We start from the raw sequence: 19,930 nt of genomic DNA on the forward strand, positions 1-19,930 counted from the left end.
CTTCAGCACTACCCTGCTATGTCTGAGAGAGAGCAAGAGTCTGAGCCAGACACAAGCGCAGCACTCACCTGACTCTATGGCCCTCTTCATTGAGCGTATTAGACAGGTGGGAGACTTCTTGGCAGACGCTCATTTGTATGCTATAAATGTGGAACAACACTAGTATTTAGAACTGTATATAAACAAAAAATAACAGGATCATTCGTTTCAGTTCAGTTTGAAGAATTCCCCACCACCCCCAGCCTCATCCTGCTGGTCTCCCCACCCATGTCCTCTTCCCTGCCCAAAAATAATAGAATAACAGGATTTCACCACGGTAAAAATGACTATAAATGACCCTGATGGCGTATTGACTGTTTGGTATTTGCACAGGGGCTCTGAAGGAAAAGTACAGGGACATTAATAAGTGCACATTTTTCTATTTCAAACAGGCTACTTGTTAAACTATATTGATGTGCAAATGGGTTTAACCAATAGAATCCCTTGTTCTGCCCAAGTAAACACTCTCTTTGAGGCATCAGACACTCAGCTGTTTAACTCTAAAGAAACAAATAAGACATTTATTACATTTAAAAACACCATGAGTTCCCAATGTTCCATGTTTTCTAGATATTCTACAAAAAGGTGCAATTATTTTATTTTTATATTCTTACTGATACAACGAGTAATAGCCTATTGAAAGCCCAAGCCTATCATATAGGTATAACCATTTAGCCCAAGCGCAAATATTGATTATTTATCTTTGAGGATGTTGTCTGTACATTGACAGTATAGTAACCACTACTGTACGTTTGACCAATGTCTCCCCCAGGTCTGGTCTGCTCTGGGATGGCTGTGTACAGGAAAGTACGTGAAGGATGGATCAGTCCTGCTGCTGATCTCAGCAGTTATCTGGCCTGTTTCCTGGCTGACACTGTAGCCGTGAAATTTCTCTGCTCCTCGCCATTACCCAAAGGGCAGGCTGGAGCACCCTAAACTGTAGCACATTACTGGGGCTTAGCACATTGGGCTCCCTGGGCAAACAACCAGCACCATCGCTCTCTCTCTCTCTGACATTCTGTCACACTTCAATTCACATCAGCACCTCTGTTTTTACCAAAGATGGCGTGAGCAACAACTGAGAGGCCATTTTTAATGGAAGATGACAGAAATATCCCTCTGGTGGTTTGTGGACGGAGTTCAAGCATACAGTTAGTTTCCCTATGTACTCATCCAGAGTGAGTAACCCTTATACTTATTTGTGTGTTTCTTGAATGATGGTTTGTTACAAAATAGGGTTAATGATAAAAATAAGTAGCTTTTCACTGTTTCACTAAGGATATGGGGCGAGACTAGATGTACTCTGTGACCTCCACACCTTTGAAAGAAGGTTATCATAAATACTGCAGAGGTATTTCCTCTTGTCAAGTCCTGAAAGGGGATGTGTTGATGGTTTTTCATGGAGCAGGTCTTTTCATGGAGCAAGTTAAGCAGTGGCAACAGAGCCATTCCATAGACCATTTGCTTTTAATAAATGAACCCCATCCAGCTGAACAAACCGGAGCCTCTTTTATTTCCATGGCATGTTTAAGATGACAAGGACATGAGGCAATGTGCTTAACGCGTAGTCCTTTCAATTTAACTCATGCTCAGTATTCCCCTGTTATAAAATAAAGAACAGGCACTACCTGTTACATTATTACCTCACCCAAATTGTTGTCATTAATAATTCTAGGATATTCGGAACTCGTTAAACTTTTTCCATTCCTGAATGGGACCCATCAGACAGAGGCTCTGGTTAACACTGCGGCTGAATGTAAACACATTTCAAGAAATCTTAGGCACTTGACATGGAGTTGACACCAGGGGAGTGGGTCCTCCAGACAGCTTTAATGACATACTGAGGGAGAACCTGGCAAAACACACGCAAGAGCAGCTTCCACACTCAAGCCTTTAATTTCTTTCCCTTTCCAAGAAACACAATGTGCTAAGTTGGATAATTTCATACATTTCTGAGGCATGCCGTGTTTTCTTAAATAATTTAAGAAATCAACATCTCTGCCCTCAAATGGTTTTGAGCTCAGCTTGAGTTAAACGCACTCCTGCCACCATCATTACGCACACCTGCTTCCCTCATCACACGCAACAGTGATTCATTGGACTCACCTGGACTCAATCACCTGTTCTGATGCTGTTCCTGTCCTGTTCCATGTCTGTGCTAATTAAATGTTCACTCTCCATACCGCGTCTTTCTTTTTCCCAACGCAGTTAAGTCAAAACCACGCCCCGTTATTCAGAGGGGCATTCTACAGCGCTTTAAGTGCTCTTCACGTCTGCAAGTCCGGAAGTGAATATCACGTAGAGTGAAATTTCAGTCACTGATTAATAACATTTGCCCTGGTATTTCAAGATTGAAAAATATAATGACAATGTCTTTTACCGAGCTAGCCATTAATGTTCGTTAACACTCAAAGACAGATTCAATGGCTGTAGCTGTCACGATCGTTTGTAGAATTAACGGACCAAGGCGCAGCGTGCGTAGAGTTCAACATGTTTAATTAATGAAACTCACCAAAACAATACAGAACAAACAAAATGTGAAGTCAAATGCAGTGCTCACAGGCAACAACACGCAAACAAACAAGATCCCACAAAAACCCAGTGGGAAAAGGCTGTCTAAATATAATCCCCAATCAGAGACAACGATAGACAGCTGCCTCTGATTGGGAACCATACCAGGCCAACATAGAAATAACAAAACTAGAGTACCCACCCTAGTCACACCCCGACCTAACCCAATTTGAGAATAAAAGGCTCTCTAAGGTCAGGGCGTGACAGTAGCATAGCGTATTCGACTGAATGATTAGCTAATAAATATTTGAGAAATTATGAATAATAAGCATATGCTTTTACCTGATAATAGACTACTAATGATAATATAACAACTTCAAATACCTAGCTAGTAATGTTAAGTAGCCTAGGTTAACTTAGCTGACCTTCAATTTAGGGAATTTTACAACTCATTGAAACTCCTGTCTTGCAGGAAATCACGCACAGAACGAGCAGTATGGCTGGTGGCATTGTCATGCTGGAGGGTCATGTCAGGATGAGCCTGCAGGAAGGGTACCACATGAGGCAGGAGGATGTCTTCCCTGTAACGCACAGCGTTGAGATTGCCTACAATGACAACAAGCTCAGTCCGATGATGCTGTGACACAACGCCCCAAACCATGACGGACCCTCCACCTCCAAATTGGTCCCGCTCCAGAGTACAGGCCTCGGTGTAACGCTCATTCCTTCGACAATGAACGCGAATCCGACCATCACCCCTGGTGAGACAAAACCACGACTCGTCAGAGAAGAGCACTTTTTGCCAGTCCTGTCTGGTCCAGCGACGGTGGGTTTGTGCCCATAGGTGATGTTGTTGCCGGTGATGTCTGGTGAGGACCTGCCTTACAACAGGCCTACAAGTCCTCAGTCCAGCCTCTCTCAGCCTATTGCGGACAGTCTGAGCACTGATGGAGGGATTGTGCGTTCCTGGTGTAACTCGGAGTTGCCATCCTGGACCTGTCCCGCAGGTGTGATGTTCGGATGTACCGATCCTGTGCAGGTGTTGTAACACGTGGTCTGCCACTGCGAGGATGATCAGCTGTCCGTTCTGTCTCCCTGTAGCGCTGTCTTAGGCGTCTCATAGTACGGACATTGCAATTTATTGCCCTGGCCACATCTGCAGTCCTCATGCCTCCTTGCAGCATGCCTAAGGCAGGTTCATGCAGATGAGCAGGGACCCTGGGCATCTTTCTTTTGGTGTTTTTCAGAGTCAGCAGAAAGGCCTCTTTAGTGTTCTAAGTTTTCATAACTGTGACCTTAATTGCCTACCGTCTGTAAGCTGTTAGTGTCTTAACGACCGGTCCACAGGTGCATGTTCATTAATTGTTTATGTTTCATTGAACAAGCATGGGAAACAGTGTTTAAACCCTTTACATTGAAGATGTGTTTAGTTATTTGGATTTTTAAGAATTATCTTTGAAAGACAGGGTCCTGAATTTTTTTTTTTTTGTTGTTGTTGCTGAGTTTAGAATAAGGCTCCAGTCATATTTGATATTTTTCTCAACATTTTTAGGCAAACTTTATTACAAAAGACAAATTCTAAAACGAAGAACTGCTGAAAAACCTCTTCAAAAACATACAGTATCTATTTTCATTACAAAATAACCAAATATATATATTTTTAAACCCAGTATATACACTGTTTGACAGTAGCAGTTAATGTTCTTTTGCCTGCTTTAGTAGTTTGAATCTATAAAAGAATGCAAAGAAATCCATGCATTTTATTATCCATACATAGGAATATATGGTACATTAATCACATAAATACAGTACATACATGTGGCTCATTTCAATGAGCATAAAACTTTTGGGTCAGTGCCTGGTTTACTATATTTATTCTCCATCAAAATAGAAATGTCCTAAAGGAGACAAGAGCACCATTGACTTTCTTGGAATAACCGCCAACTTGGGACACAAAACAAACAAATTTGTTTGATTTGAAATGGCCTTTTCGAAGACTTGTTATGTCTATGTTTGCACAGCACCATAGTATACATTTTAGCTTAGCATTATACTACTGTAACTTTGACATACTGTATACAACCTCCGCTGCTCTCATGCAGACGTACATGTCTTTATTACAAAAAGGATAACTTGTTAAATACTTACTGTAGCTAAGTACATCACAGCTCACACCTAAGAACATATGCATTGGATGATTTACAAAAGCCAGAAAGTGCTGAAGGAAAGACAGGTGTCAATACTGACTTCAACAAAAAATATTGATACAAATCCATACATGTTACTCGTCTGGCTTGGTTATCATTGGCAGGTGTATGGTAGCAGAAAATGGCCCCCTCCATCAGAGCAATTTAGGGTTAACTCCTGTAGAATCAACACAAACCAATGATAAACAAACACATATTTCACAGTATCACAAATTAAATGTATATATCAATTATATACAGAAAGTCTTTGTGACTTACCCAGTGATCCTACAGTTCCTGGCATGGACATAGCTTCCTGTGTACCTGATATCACACTTCACTATGTTGTTTGAGAAATCTGACTCCTGCACTTGCATAGTTGGGTTTACCGTCACCTGAGGTACATCGTGAGACAAGATGGGTCAATGACATGTTGCTAGTTTTGCTATATGTTTTGGACAAAATTCCAGTGACAAAGAGCTGTATCTATCTGGTTTACAGTGAGCTCCAAAAGTATTGGGACAGTGACACATATTTGTTGTTGTTTTGGCTATGTACTCCAGCACCTTGGATTTGCAATGATACAATGACTATGAGCTTAAAGTGCAGACTGTCAGCTTTAATTTAAGGGTATTTTCCTCAATTTCGGGTGAAACGTTTAGAAATTACAGTACTTTTTGTACATAGTCCACCCATTTAGGAGACCAATAGTATTGGGACAAATTCACTTTTATGTCTATTAAAGTAGTCAAAAGTTTAGTATTTGGTCCCATATTTCTAGCTCGTAATGATTACATTAAGCTTGTAACCCTACAAACTTGTTGGATGCATTTGCTGTTTGTTTTGGTTGTGTTTCAGATTATTTTGTGCCCAATGGAAATGAATGTGAAATAATGTATTGTGTAATTTTGGAGTCACTTTTATTGTAAATAAGAATAGAATATGTTTCTAAACACTTCTACACTAATGTGGATGCTACCATGATTACAGGTAATCCTGAATTAATTGTGAATAATGATGAGTGAGAAAGTTACAGACACAAATATCATAACCCCAAAAAATGCTTACCTCCCCTGTTATTGTAATGGTTAGAGGTTAGCAGGTCTTGGGGGTATGATATTGTGCGTCTGTAACTTTCTCACTCATCATTATTCACGATTAATTCAGGACTATCCGAATACTAAACTTTTGACTACTTTACTACACATATAAGTGGATTTCCCCCAATACTTTTGATCCCCTAAAATGAAGGGACTATGTACAAAAAGTGATGTAATTTCTAAACGGTTCACCCGATATGTATGAAAATACCCTCAAATTAAAGCTGACAGTCTGCACTTTAACCTCATAGTCATTGTATCATTTCAAATCCAAAGTGCTGAAGTACAGAGCCAATACTGTCCCAATACTTTTGGAGCACACTGTATATCTGTCTCTTCCTTAAAGTGGCTATAGTGTTACCTTGAGAATATAGTTTCCTGGTGGCACGTCTGTGATGTCAATCCACTGGCAATCAATGTTGGCATTGTAGGTGTCGTAGCAACCAGGACCCAATCCCTGTACCAAACACGTGATTAAAAACATATAACAAACTGATTGGTTGATCGATTGATCAATTAAACTATCAGAACCTGTGTGTGTGCTGTGCAGGCGAAGCGTCGGCGGACTCCCGGGTCACAGCTCGTGTCCTCCAGACAGAAGCTGGCCTTGTGTCCCTCTGCCACCTTCCTGCCTGTGATGACATCCAGCAGGTCATAGTTACTGAAGGCCTCCATGCTGTGGTAGTGCTGGTGGCAGCTGTGCCATTCCCATTGGTGTCTGGGTTTGACTGGGAGGAAGTCAGCAGTCCCCTGGTTCTTCACCCTCTGAGGAAACCTCAGTAGAGTCCTGTAGTCGATGTCTCTGACACCTGGTCGATACGCTGACCTTGGGGGAGAGAAATTAAAAATGCAAATAATAGACTGTACATAATGACTAGGGTCAGGAGTTTTTCCTGACAATGTCACCTGACCATAACTTTCTTGGTCAGAAAAAACTCCTGGCCCCAATTATTACAGATAAGTGTATGGACCGTCATTTGAATTGTCATTAATGACAGCTTAATAACAAGTTAGTAACAGTTCACGTATTATGCTTTAGAAGACACTGAGGAGGAGGCTTGAGGTGTATTTGGGACAGTTTAACATTCACCTCAGGAATCCACAGCCTTTCATTTGAAGTTTATTTTACTTGGCAGAGCAGAGATACAGAGGGAAAAATCGAGGTCGGCTGCCAGATTGTATGGTACTGTCATTATACTGTTACTTCCAAATGGGCCAGTGCCAAGGAAGTCTGGTCGACACAACCTGCCTGATGTCTACCTCTAATCAAACAAATGACTGTATATGTCAAATATTATTCATTAGTGTTATAATACATTGATGATACCAATATAAATGTTTTAGTGGTATTGATCTTACACATTGATATGTGTAATCAATAATAAAACATGAACTCCTACCGTGACAGACAGTTTTCCTCTCCTGCACATCTCAGGGCATACATCTGTACCCGTTGGATATAAGAAGCAGCTTGGATATAGTAGGGGTCAGGGACAAGGTCTGGGAGACCTGGGGAAGAGGAATCACAATCCATCCGTGTTAGCTGTATGATTTACAAGGGTGTGTGAGGGTTGTTGTAACCTACCACATTTGTATTTTTATCAACAAGAGAGTCTGAAGCGTTTTATGTATTGTTTGTAATATTCTGTACTTTTATCTGGATGTAAAAATATGTCTGCATAATGCAAAGCAAATGGCCCTGGGTAAAAAAGAACACCCTACTATATAAGATATAGAAAAGCTAGCCTAATTCTCACATACTGTCTACCTTACCGTTATGAAATAATCTGGTGCCATAGCCTGTTCCCGCTGGAAGACGCACAGGTTCTCTGGTTCTTCCGTTATAAAAAACAGAATTTTGGTGGTTTTTATTTGGGTCCGTGGAATCATCACCATAATCACCTATCATATTATTACTTTCAACCCTCCTCGGTTGCTGGGGCTGCGAGCGGGTGATGTGCGCCTCCACGCCATTGTTAGAAAGCGCACTCAGCGCAGTTGGAGATGTATTTGATTCTGGAGCTGGAATGCGTCTGGACGAGAGAATGGAATCCGCCGCTTGGGCAATGTGCTGGGTGCGTTGTCTGTTGCCTGCATCCTCGGCATTATTCATGTGGCCAGATGTGGGTGGGTGGGCTGATGCTTCTGGGGTCTCATGTCGCGCTTGGCTCGTGCCGCGACCATGCGTAATCTCTGCGCTCCTGACCGGTGACACAGAGACCTGTCGCCGAACCGGCAGGCTGACATCAACCCGAGTAGGGTTTCGTCCTCCTCTCGGTATCCCACTGCCTGAGAACTCCTGGAGAGCCCCTGTACCGGTACCGTTGGAAGTGGAACTGGTGCCTCCTTGGGGAGGGGGACGCGCTCCTGGGTATCCCGCCACCGGCACCGTGTCCCTCGGAGAAGGTGGGTGACGTATATTGAAATCATTTATGGTGGTCAGATAGAGCTGAGCAGGTAGTTTCCTCGCCTGTGCCGGTGCGAGATATTCAGACCCCGTGCTGAGTAAACTATACATCCGACCGTTGTTCTCCCATTGGATTCTGTGTCTCCATGGCCCCATTCGCCCACGTAAATGGTGCTGTCCAGTGCTTAAACTAACCAGAACATAAAGCAGGCAAAACAGTAGAAAAGAAAACCTCTCCATGGCAAAAAGTATCTGAACTACACAAAACACTTCGTAAATTTGTCACTTCGGTAAAAATGTAATCTAAGTGATGCTGGGGTACGGATGATGTTTTGTACACACACTTGATTCTGTCAGGGAGTTGCGCACCACATCTCCATAGTGAAATTCAGGTGAACTACTTGGAGTGGAAATGTAGGCACTCACTTTCATATAATTAGTTTGTCTACGCATGCACAGAGAGGAGCAAGGGCTTATTTTACAGACACCGTGTTTAACTTAACCGTTTCGTCACCATATCGGGCGTGCTATACAACTAGGCTATTTGTTCAGTAGGCATATAAGTACATTTTCCGCATAAGCGGTAGCCCTTTCTCAGAGCACGTTGAGATTTTTTCATTTTTTATTAAGTGGTTTTAGTAAAAACAAATGTGTCCCTGATTAGTCATCCAACTTTTTTGTCTATTTTTTTTTGCGTCATGACGCAATGACCTCTTGGTAATTGGGAACTTCTGTCACAACAACTGACTGATAGTCATCATAAGCAATACGTTCTATACGTGGATTAAATTGAAACCTTCATAATAAGGGGAATAGAAAATGTGTTTTATAATAGGTGCTATTTGCATCATGAAAATAAGCACACATGCATGTGGCGCGCGCTGCTGCTGCATGGTTCTTTGAGATCCATTCACCCTGTTTATTTTAACGGTAAATGCCACATTGGAAAAGCACATAGTGGGGCGGGCCTTGTATTACCTCACACCACCTCTCTGAAATACAGTACCATGCAGCTGAGGGATAAGAATAGGGGTTATCGAGTTCTGTTTCTCTATGACTCTCCACTCTGGTCCCTCGATTACAGCACGTCTCCACAAAACCTGCTTGCCACCTGATGGCAGTGGACCTATAGGGAAAGTATTTACTGAGTTTAAAAAACGCAGTGCGCCTGACCTGGTTAAGGAAAATTACACAATTCCTGCCATACGACCTATCGTCAAGTCTACGGCAGTGTCGTTCTAAAGAAGGCTGCATCCGTTGTATAAAAGCAACAGATCACGTTGTTCAACTGGTCACCAGTTATTCTACCTCGAGTCGAATACGAAATAAAATAGTAAGTCATTAAATAAATTAAGTTTTGTAAAACAAATGTTTTTTATTGGCACACTAGATAAAAAGTAGGCCTACATAGGCCTATGCCTTCAGGTCAAACCAGGTATTTAAAGGTCACAGCAGGGATTTGTAATACAAACATCTGACCATGTAACTTACCTCAACTATGTAGTTCACTTTTTGTGGTTACCATACCTTTCACTTTTTATGTCGTGTTCTTCTGTGCACTCCAATGAAGGATAACGGAGGTGATGTCCGCAGCTCCTAGGAATAATTAAAAACCCTTGCAAAACCTCCCTTGTCCTTCATCCAAACTTGATTTTTTTTCTTTGGAATGGAAACTAATGGTAAACTCTACAATACATGCGGCTACCAACGTCAGGTGTAGTTCAGCATTAAAGCGCATTAGGACACCAAACCCATCATGGACATACACACAACAGAGTGGCTATACACAAATGCAAGGCGAAGTACATCTCAAATAAAGCTCTATCTTTCGATCTCAATCCATAATGGATTTTATTAACCTTATAATTAACAATCTTATTACTCAACAATAATCCACTTTATTCTGTGTTGTAAAGTGTTACCATAAATTAAACAAATTATGAAACCAGACAATATGCTATGCAAACAGCTCCCCTTGTCATCTGTAATCAGATATTTATATTTATATCAAACAAGGTGCAGTTGTAGCCATTTGTTCAGAATTTTTTTGGGTACTTCATTGTGGTATAATAACAATGACTGTTATAATTGTTGACAAGCTTGGTAGCTATAAATGATGATGCGACCATGGTCATGTAGTGACATTATTAAAACCATACAACGGTCTGTATTGGTGCTTCAATAGCTTAACCATATGCCAAACATCATACCACAAACTATTGGCATGCAGTTTCCCCTTGATTTAATACAGAATGTTGTGTACTGTAGATGCTATTCAGGCACGCATAGAATGATGGATGTACAACAGAGTTTATACACTTTTCCCTCTGAAAAGTTCCTCCAGGAAAATGTCTAGACAGGATTTGTTGTTGCTTAGGTTAAGATTTAATATAGACCTTACTGTAAAGCAGCTTTGAATAATTCAAGCACTGTTACTGTAGGGTGTGTGTGTGGAAAAGCTGATTAAAGCTGGCTTATGTACCATGGACATATGTATATTTCCATGAGATCGGTAGAGATCTTAGCAGGGTCCATGTTGGTGTTGAGAGAACAGTTCACACAACGACACCTATCACGTCCTCACGGTATGGTCTCCAGGTTACACAACACTGCAAGACACTTGGTACCTATTCATATAGGGGACATAAGACAACACAAATAGTGTCATGTCTTTAGTATAATTAAAGGTGAAGACTGTTATTTTATCAAATCAATTCTCTGTAATTATTATTACGTGATTAAATTAATCATGTAAATGTAATTAACTAGGAAGTCGGGGAAAACCACGGAAAATCTTCACGGAAAATCACCACGGAAAATCTTCAGATTACAAATTTATAATTTTCCGAATATAACTCTTCAGATATTTTAATATCTGATCAATTAGTATTCTATTAATTAATTATTATTACCTTCCGTCAGTCTCATTTCAAACGTTGTAGAATTCTTGGTTATCTGCACGAACCCAGCCTAAACCATGAATCATCCATACACCAATTGGCTTAATCATTTATTTACTAACTAACTAAATAAATAATCACAAATGCATAAACAAACAAACAGTAGATATTGGTTACTAACAATGATAGGGAAGATTCCCTAGTGGGCTAAGCCGATATGATGGCTTGTTGGACACAGGGGGTGTAGAACAATAATGAGGCGGGAAAGACAAAATGGCTTCACTTGTCACGTTCCTGACCTGTTTTCTGTTGTTTTGTATGTGTGTGATGGTCAGGGCGTGAGTTTTGGGTGGGCAGTCTATGTTTGCTGTTTCTATGTTGGTTTTGGGTTGCCTGGTATGGCTCTTAATTAGAGGCAGGTGTTTTGCGTTTTCCTCTAATTGAGAGTCATATTAAGGTAGGTTGTTCTCACTGTTTGTTTGTGGGTGATTGTCTCCTGTGTCAGTGTCTGTATGTTACACAGGACTGTTCCGGTTTTTGTTAGTTCGTTCGTTTTATGTAGTCTGTTTTCCTGGTTCATGCGTTCTTCACGTTGTATGTAAATTCGTGTCCAGGGGCCTGTTGCACAAAACTAGGATAAGGGATTAAGCCAGGATATCTTGGTGATCCTGGCTCAATTGATCCGTAATCCGGTTGCACTAAAGATGGATAGGGGGCAGGAGGATATGTTATGGTATAAATTACCATGGAGATTTATTCTGTGGAGCTAGCCTGCTCCAGACCAGGCTAAATTCCAGGATCTATTTAATCTCATCCCTAATGTCAGTCAGCAGTCACCACAAATGGAAACCAATAGTTATTTCACTGCTCACTATACATTGTTATCACATATAACTAGACCCACTGTTATTATTTAAACGTTTGTGATCATTAATTTCAATGATTTTGGATAAAAAATGATTTTTAGATGATGTTGCTATCATTAGATAATTTACAGTTTCCCATAGACTATAAGGCTATATATAAAATGATAGAATATTAGGGCCACAGAGGGGAAAAAAACACAAGTCATAATATTGTAACCAGTTGTTTTAAAGGAGGACAGTTGTTAAAATGACAGATGTGGGGCATTTCGTGAAATTGTACTTCAGTATGGTTTCATAAACAAAGACATGCTGATGTGCCAGAATATTAAGTATCACATTGTCATAAGTATCAAAACTGTAAAAACAATATGTAGCTTTTCTGCAGAAAGAACCAGCCTCATAAATTTATGACTTTATCCTTTTTCTTCAGTGTGGCCCTAGTACTCTGTCATATAAACAAATACACATTCCATATGAATATAAAAACACAATGTGTAACATTATGTTCCTTTATTGAATAAGGACAAAACAAAGCAGGTAAACCATCAGCTCCTTTCGAAACTGAAGTCACAGTGACTCTACAAGATGGAAAGCACAGAATCCAAGCATATTATACAAAATGATACATACACATTCAAAGGTCTGTATATAACACACCCTGCATGTCTGCACACTAAAATAAATGCAGGACAAATCCATACACATCAACTGAACAGACAAATGAATGGATGCAGTAGCCTCCCTGCAGCCTTGTATTACACACAGTATACCGCACAAACATTATAAGAGGCCAAATTCGTCAAAAAACGAACCCAAAAAAAACCAAATTCCTCTGCCACCGCAGGACATATTTAACCAAAATTTAAAGCACACATACTAACTAAAATAATTCAACACATATTGGTCCCTCAGCAGCCGACCACTGTCGTCATCAGGGAAGATTGCCGGATTGTCCCAGTCCATGGCTGGTGGCACTCTGGGGGCCCTCTCCTTCCTCAGGCAGGCCACATTGTGGAGGACAGCACAAGCCACAGTAATATCACATGCCCTAACAGGGCTGACCCTTAATTTGTGAAGGCAGTGAAAGCGTGCCTTCAGGAGGCCAAAGGTCATTTCAACTCTGGCCCTGGTCCTGGCATGGGCATGGTTGTAGGCCTGCTGTGCTTCCTGGGGGTCTGTGAAAGGTGTCAGGAGAAAAGGCTGGCAGCCATACCCCCTGTCTCCCAGCAACACACCAGAGAATTCACCTGTCAACACAAAATCTCATCATTACTACCTCATAAACACAGTGATATTCTTGACACAGCCATGATGGTTATAAATAGGGGTTGTGTGGCTTACCTTGTGATAGGCACTGATAGATTTCAGAGGCCCGAAAGATTCTGGAGTCATGGACTGAGCCAGGCCATTTTGCCACAACATTGCTATTCACACAGTCAGCATTGCAGACCATCTGAAATCATAAGATGAGGAATATTACACCAATCAATGCACATCACTGGCAATGCAGAGTGTTCGTCAATGGACAATATCAAAAAGTTATGTTCACCTGAACATTAATGCTGTGAAAGGATTTCCTATTCACAAAATCGGCCTCATGGGCACCTGAGGGGGCTTTTATCCTTATGTGTGTGCAGTCCACTGCACCAATGACATTGGGGAAACCTGTCACACAAAGTAATGAGTATCCTACTATGTGTTAACAGTTGTCCTGTAATTTGTAGATCCTCTTACCTGCAATCCTATAGAACTCCTCTTTGATGTCACAGAGTCTTCTGTGGCCAGGGAAGGAGATGAAGACATCTGCTAATGCTTTGATAGCCAGACACACACTCCTTATTGTGCGGCAAATTGTGGCCTTGTTCAGCTGTTCTGCATCCCCCACTGAGTACAGGAAGGCTCCACTAGCAAAAAAGCGCAAGGCCACACAAACCATTTGCTCCACACTCAGTGCATGGCTCCGTGCAGTGCGGTGCTTAATCCTGGGACCCAGTAGTCTGCATAGATACCTGATGCCATCTGCAGAAAACCTGTATCTTTCATATAGATGGTCATCAGGGAAGGCCAGTGGGTCCAACCGGTCCCTGAAGACCCTTTCTCGCCTGAAGGCTCTCCTCAGCACAAGTGCTTCTTCATCCACCACATCTCGCACGAATGGGCATGCCATTGTCAGAGCAGAAAGGAACACACAATTTTGGGCCTTCATATAGGCTAGTGGCCACACCCGGTGCTGGGGGGGTGGGCAAAAGAGGGCGATGCCTTATAACGATGACTTGGTTGTACTGATTGCTGGGAAAATAAAAAAAACCTTAGAAAGATGCCACCGTCCTGTGTGCTCACAATAAGAGCTCATATGTCATGGCTCACTTGACTTTACGAGAATATACCTAATTTTTTATTTTGAGCTGTGTCATCTTCTTGGAGCTGGGGGAGGAAAGAAAAATAATGATTAATACATTTGTGTTACAGTTAGCATACAGTGTACATTGAAGGCATATCTCACCTCCCTCTCAAGTTTTTTTATTTCAAGGTCCAGTTTCCTAATTGTCCTCTTTTTTATTTCGTACTCCAGTGCAAGATTTTCCATCTTTTTCTTCTTGTACTGAATGTCTATGTCTGCCAGTTCTATTTGGCGCCGGAGGTGGTTGCCATACAACTTTCTGATAGCTTGTGAGCTCTGTGAACACAATACAATTAGCGCAGCTGGAATTTGGCAGGATGTGGTGTCCTTTTATTAATACGCACTATGTTGCCAGGCTGGTTTTCCCACTGTATAGCATCTGGGTCCTGTAAAAGAAATTAGATTTTTTGATTTTGATGAGGACTCCTCACCATTGTAGAGTAAATAGTACTTTCACAGTCTTAACATGATACCTCATGCCTTCTGGAATCCAGAGAGATGGTCTCCTCCTCATCATCGTCTCCATCATGTGCTGTTGCTGCTGCACTGGGGCCTTCACCCTATCACATTTAATCGGATTCATATTGAAGCTAGTAGACAAGACATGCCAGGCCTACAGTATGCCTTTGATGGAGTACTCACTGGATCAGCATCGTCTGGTGCTTGTGCTGGTGGCTCTAACAGGAACACAGTGCTGCCAGACACTGCAAGGCAATAGGTAAACCAAAGTCAGACAGTCCAAATTGATTCAATATGAATGTGGTTGTATCCCATGTAGAGATGGAAGGACATACCTTGAATGAAGCGGGTGGCATCTTGGGAGGAACCTATGCTCGTCTCTTTCCCCCCAGGGATCCCCTCTAAGACGGGCCTGCCTTTATTTAGCTCCAAGGCCATGTCCTCTGCTGGGGTAAGGTCAGCCTTTGGTGACCCACCACCCGTGCCTTGTCTGTGGGTATTCTTTTTCACTGCTAAAACAGTACAGACAATGTGTGAGCAGGCACCTTCTGGGTACAATATATGCTTGTGCTTTGTTAAATATTAGTCAGGGACCATACCATTCTGCAGAATGTTCTTGTATTTGATTTTGACCTGCTGCCATGTCCGTTTTGGCCCGTTCATGTTTAATCTACACACACACACACACACACACACACACACACACACACACACACACACACACATTTAATGGAGTCACACTGCAAAAAATTACTTGGTATTTTTGTCTTGTTTTCAGTAAAAATATCAAAAAATTTATCATAGCTTTATACAGTGTGATGGAGTTACTTTACACAATTTCACTCATATCTGCAGTGCATTTCAATTAAAAATTTAACCGTTTCATAATTACAGTACAACTGCATTTTTGGAGATGTGAATTAAATATTTGAATTGTAATTGTGATGTTTCAGCGGAGCGGTGAGTGTGTAATTGTGCACTACTTACGCATTCAGGCGGTCTGCAATACTTTGCCACGCTTTTTCTCTTTGCTTTATCACTGTGGCGGTGTTGCCTTTCTTCTTAATTATATCTTTTACCTCCTCGTATGCCTCCATGAGGATTTGTGCTTCCGACGGGGAAAAGTACGCGGCTCTAGTTGCCATGGTAAATCAGTTAATCTGTGATCTGTGGCGGGGTCTATTTGAGTGAGCCGTGAGCGCACACCTATCCAGGATTGGTTTCACCTGGCTTAATGAATCCGTGTCTGCTCATCCTGGCTTGGTCTTTGTGCAACCAATTAAGCCTGGACGCACATGTTTTGGCTTCATTGAGCTCAGCTGAGTCATTTATCCCGGATGTCTTAATTCTACTTTTGTGCAACAGGCCCCAGGTCTGTCTACATTCGTTTATTTGTTTTGTAATTATTCAAGTGTTTGTCGTGTTTTTCCGTTTTGTCTATTAAATCAATATGTATTCACAACCCGCTGCATTTTGGTCAAATCCCTGCTACTCCTCTTCGGATGAGGAGAAGGAGGAAGCCCGTTACAGAATCACCCACCAAACCCAGATCAAGCAGCGGGTTAATGGACAGCAACGACAGCGCACGAAGCAGGATTTATGGTCTTGGGAGCAAGTATTCAACGGAGAAGGACCCTGGGCTAAGGTGGGAGAGAATCGCCGCTCTCGGGAGGAGAAGGAGGCAGCCACAGCCCAGGAGCGCTGGTATGAGGAGGCAGCGCGGCGACGCGGTTGGGAGCCCGAGAGTCAGACCCAAAAATTTCTTGGGGGGGGCACACGAGGAGTGTGGCAAAGCCGGGTAGGATACCTGAGCCAACTCCCCGTGCTTACCGTGGAGTGAGAGAGCGTAGTACTGGTCAGACACCGTGTTATGCGGTAAAGCGCACGGTGTCCCCAGTACGCGTGCTTAGCCCAGTGCGGGCTATTCCACCTTGCCGCACTGGGAGGGCTAGGTTGGGCATCGAGCCAGATGTCATGAAGCCGGCCCAACGTATCTGGTCTCCAGTACGTCTCCTCGGGCCGGCATACATGGCACCAGCCTTACGAATGGTGTCCCCGGTTCGCCAGCATAGCCCAGTGCGGGCTATTCCACCTCGCCGCACTGGCAGGGCTACGGGCACCATTCAACCTGGTAAGGTTGGGCAGGCTCGGTGCTCAAGAGCACGTGTCCTCCTTCACAGTCCGGTATACCCGGTGCCACCTCCAAGTACCAGTCCACCGGTGGCAGCCCCCCGCACCAGGCTGTCTCTCCGGGTTCTCTCTCCAGCTGCTCCCACCTGTCCAGCGCTGTCAGAGCTTTCCTCCTCTCCAGCGCAGCCAGTGCCTATACCACGCACCAGGCCTACTGTGCGCCTCAGCAGGGCAGAGTCGGCCGTCTGCCCAACGCCTTCTGCACTGCCTGTCTGCCCAGCGCCGTCTGAGCCATCTGTCTGCCCAGCGCCGTCTGAGCCATCTGTCTGCCCAGCGCCGTCGGAGCCATCTGTCTGCCCAGCGCCGTCTGAGCCCGTCTGCCCAGCGGCGCCTGAACTGCCCGTCTGCCCAGCGGCGCCTGAACTGCCCGTCTGCCCAGCGGCGCCTGAACTGCCCGTCTGCCCAGCGGCGCCTGAACTGCCCGTCTGCCCAACGGCGCCTGAACTGCCCGTCTGCCATGAGCCTGCAAAGCTGCCCGTCTGCCATGAGCCTGCAAAGCCGCCCGTCTGCCAAGAGCCTACAGAGCCTTCCGCCAGACCGGATCAGCCAGAGCCTTCCGCCAGACCGGATCAGCCAGAGCCTTCCGCCAGACCGGATCAGCCAGAGCCTTCCGCCAGACCGGATCAGCCAGAGCCTTCCGCCAGACCGGATCAGCCAGAGCCTTCCGCCAGACCGGATCAGCCAGAGCCGTCCAGCCAGGACCTGCCAGAGCCGTCCAGCCAGGACCTGCCAGAGCCGTCCAGCCAGGACCTGCCAGAGTCCCTCAGCCAGGACCTGCCAGAGTCCCTCAGCCAGGACCTGCCAGAGTCCCTCAGCCAGGACCTGCCAGAGTTCCTCAGCCAGGACCTGCCAGAGTCCCTCAGCCAGGACCTGCCAGAGTCCCTCAGCCAGGACCTGCCAGAGTCCCTCAGCCCGGTGCTGCCCCTTATCCCGGTGCTGCCCCTTATCCCGGTGCTGGCCCTTATCCCGGTGCTGCCCCTTCATTTAGGTGGTTTTAGTTGGAGGGTGGTCATTGGGAGGGGGATACAGAAGCGGGGAGTGACTATGGTGGTGTGGGGACAGCGTCCGGAGCCTGAGCCACCACCGTGGTCAGATGCCCACCCAGACCCTCCCCTGGACTTTGTGCTGGTGCGCCCGGCGTTCACACCTTGAGGGGGGGGTTCTGTCACGTTCCTGCCCTGTTTTCTGTTGTTTTGTATGTGTGTGATGGTCAGGGCGTGAGTTTTGGGTGGGCAGTCTATGTTTGCTGTTTCTATGTTGGTTTTGGGTTGCCTGGTATGGCTCTTAATTAGAGGCAGGTGTTTTGCGTTTTCCTCTAATTGAGAGTCATATTAAGGTAGGTTGTTCTCACTGTTTGTTTGTGGGTGATTGTCTCCTGTGTCAGTGTCTGTATGTTACGCCACACGGGACTGTTCCGGTTTTTGTTAGTTCGTTCGTTTTATGTAGTCTGTTTTCCTGGTTCATGCGTTCTTCACGTTGTATGTAAGTTCGTGTCCAGGTCTGTCTACATTCGTTTATTTGTTTTGTAATTATTCAAGTGTTTGTCGTGTTTTTCCGTTTTGTCTATTAAATCAATATGTATTCACAACCCGCTGCATTTTGGTCAAATCCCTGCTACTCCTCTTCGGATGAGGAGAAGGAGGAAGCCCGTTACATCACTACACAGTGGATAATTATATTAATTGAAATGCTAATCCTTTGCACATGAACGCTCGCTCATTCGGGAATAATTGCAATCAATATATTTACGCTCATATGTCGTTGTTGTTTTCTCTGTTGGAATCGTTGGTCCGTCTGCTGGAGAGTCAGTTCATCAGAGAGTGGATGTAGGTCTATCGGCGGCTCCTGATAGTGTCTGTTGTAATGGATACGTCAGGCGTTCATTGTTCTTAGAATAGATTTTTCGGCGGTTGCCGGTATTTGCATCCCAGGTTTCCATAATTTCTAGCTGCAGACTAGTAATTAGTATCTAAGATTTGCTCTTATTCTGTAGGGATCGATAGTCTCAGAGTTTAACCATTGCCAGCCGTGTAGCCAATGCACCACGTGGTATGGTTTTCTAGTCTTGGTACTCAACTATTCGCAATCACAGCTCACGCTGTGGGTTTGCTTAGTCTGAAGAGGATTTCCTCAGGATGGGTTTTTATTCGTAACAATAGAAAAGGGCGGTTCCATGACGCCTGATCATGTCTGTGCTCACGGGGGCGTGGCCGCTGACTAGTGAAACTTTACAGAGAATTCAATTCTCTCAAATTAAAAGGTTAACATCACATTACATAATTTCACAAATAGTTTCATCTTTACTCATTCATTTTATACAAGAATTAGATGCAAACCCCATAATTGAGAAATGTACACATTCAGAGATATAGTTATGTGTGTTTCCTCTCCTCCATGAGGTCGGTTAGAGAGGGAGAAGCCACGATCTACACTCAGAAAGGGCCACGTCATGACAGTCCCCCCTGGTGGTTTGGATCTTGTGATTATCCTGCAAGTTACAAATCAACATAAAAATAATGACCACGTGATGTCCTGTTTGTAGATCATCGTTGCAGTCCCCCTCTGGTGGTTGAACTTGGTAGGCTTTCTGAAAGCGGAGCAGTCCACCACAATGATGGGCAGTGGATGTCCAGTTCGTGATCGCCGTTGCGGTCCCACTCTAGTGGTTTACCTTGGTGGGTTTCCTGGAAGCTGCAAAGTACCACAGGAATGGCCTGGTTGATGATCGCCATTGCGGTAACCCCCTCTGGTGGTTTACCTTGGTAGGATTTCTGCAAATGGAACAGGCCGGCACAAGGATGGGCAGCGGGTGTCCGGATTGTGATAGCCATTTCAGAACCGTCGTCTGGTCGTCCAGACTGGAAGATCTGG

At 43.9% G+C, this 19,930-nt stretch overlaps 2 protein-coding genes across 3 annotated transcripts; both read right to left on the bottom strand.

Moving 5' to 3' along the window:
- Positions 1-5,011: 5,011 nt before the first annotated feature.
- Positions 5,012-8,517, bottom strand: LOC139539263 (protein-lysine 6-oxidase-like). Its single transcript, XM_071342124.1, has 5 exons — positions 7,610-8,517; positions 7,237-7,345; positions 6,368-6,662; positions 6,198-6,293; positions 5,012-5,131 (listed from the first exon to the last, which is right to left on the bottom strand). The coding sequence occupies exons 1-5, from the start codon at positions 8,481-8,483 to the stop codon at positions 5,012-5,014; spliced, it is 1,494 nt and encodes a 497-aa protein (XP_071198225.1). The 5' UTR covers positions 8,484-8,517.
- A 3,964-nt stretch (positions 8,518-12,481) lies between these two features.
- LOC139539642 (putative nuclease HARBI1) lies at positions 12,482-16,240 on the bottom strand. Of its 2 annotated transcripts, XM_071342773.1 has the most exons (9): positions 15,205-16,240; positions 15,053-15,114; positions 14,884-14,970; positions 14,755-14,796; positions 14,513-14,686; positions 14,397-14,433; positions 13,744-14,298; positions 13,351-13,462; positions 12,482-13,256 (listed from the first exon to the last, which is right to left on the bottom strand). In XM_071342773.1, exons 1-7 carry the CDS (start codon positions 15,305-15,307, stop codon positions 14,270-14,272), a joined length of 534 nt encoding a protein of 177 aa, XP_071198874.1. In that variant the 5' UTR covers positions 15,308-16,240; the 3' UTR covers positions 12,482-13,256; positions 13,351-13,462; positions 13,744-14,269. The 2 variants fall into 2 exon arrangements, with proteins under 2 accessions (XP_071198874.1, XP_071198873.1); XM_071342772.1 differs by lacking the exon at positions 15,205-16,240 and having other exon boundaries at positions 13,744-14,796; positions 15,053-15,067.
- Positions 16,241-19,930: the final 3,690 nt, after the last annotated feature.

The sequence above is a fragment of the Salvelinus alpinus genome, chromosome 15 (genome assembly GCF_045679555.1).
Source record: "Salvelinus alpinus chromosome 15, SLU_Salpinus.1, whole genome shotgun sequence".
Lineage (NCBI taxonomy): Eukaryota > Metazoa > Chordata > Actinopteri > Salmoniformes > Salmonidae > Salvelinus > Salvelinus alpinus.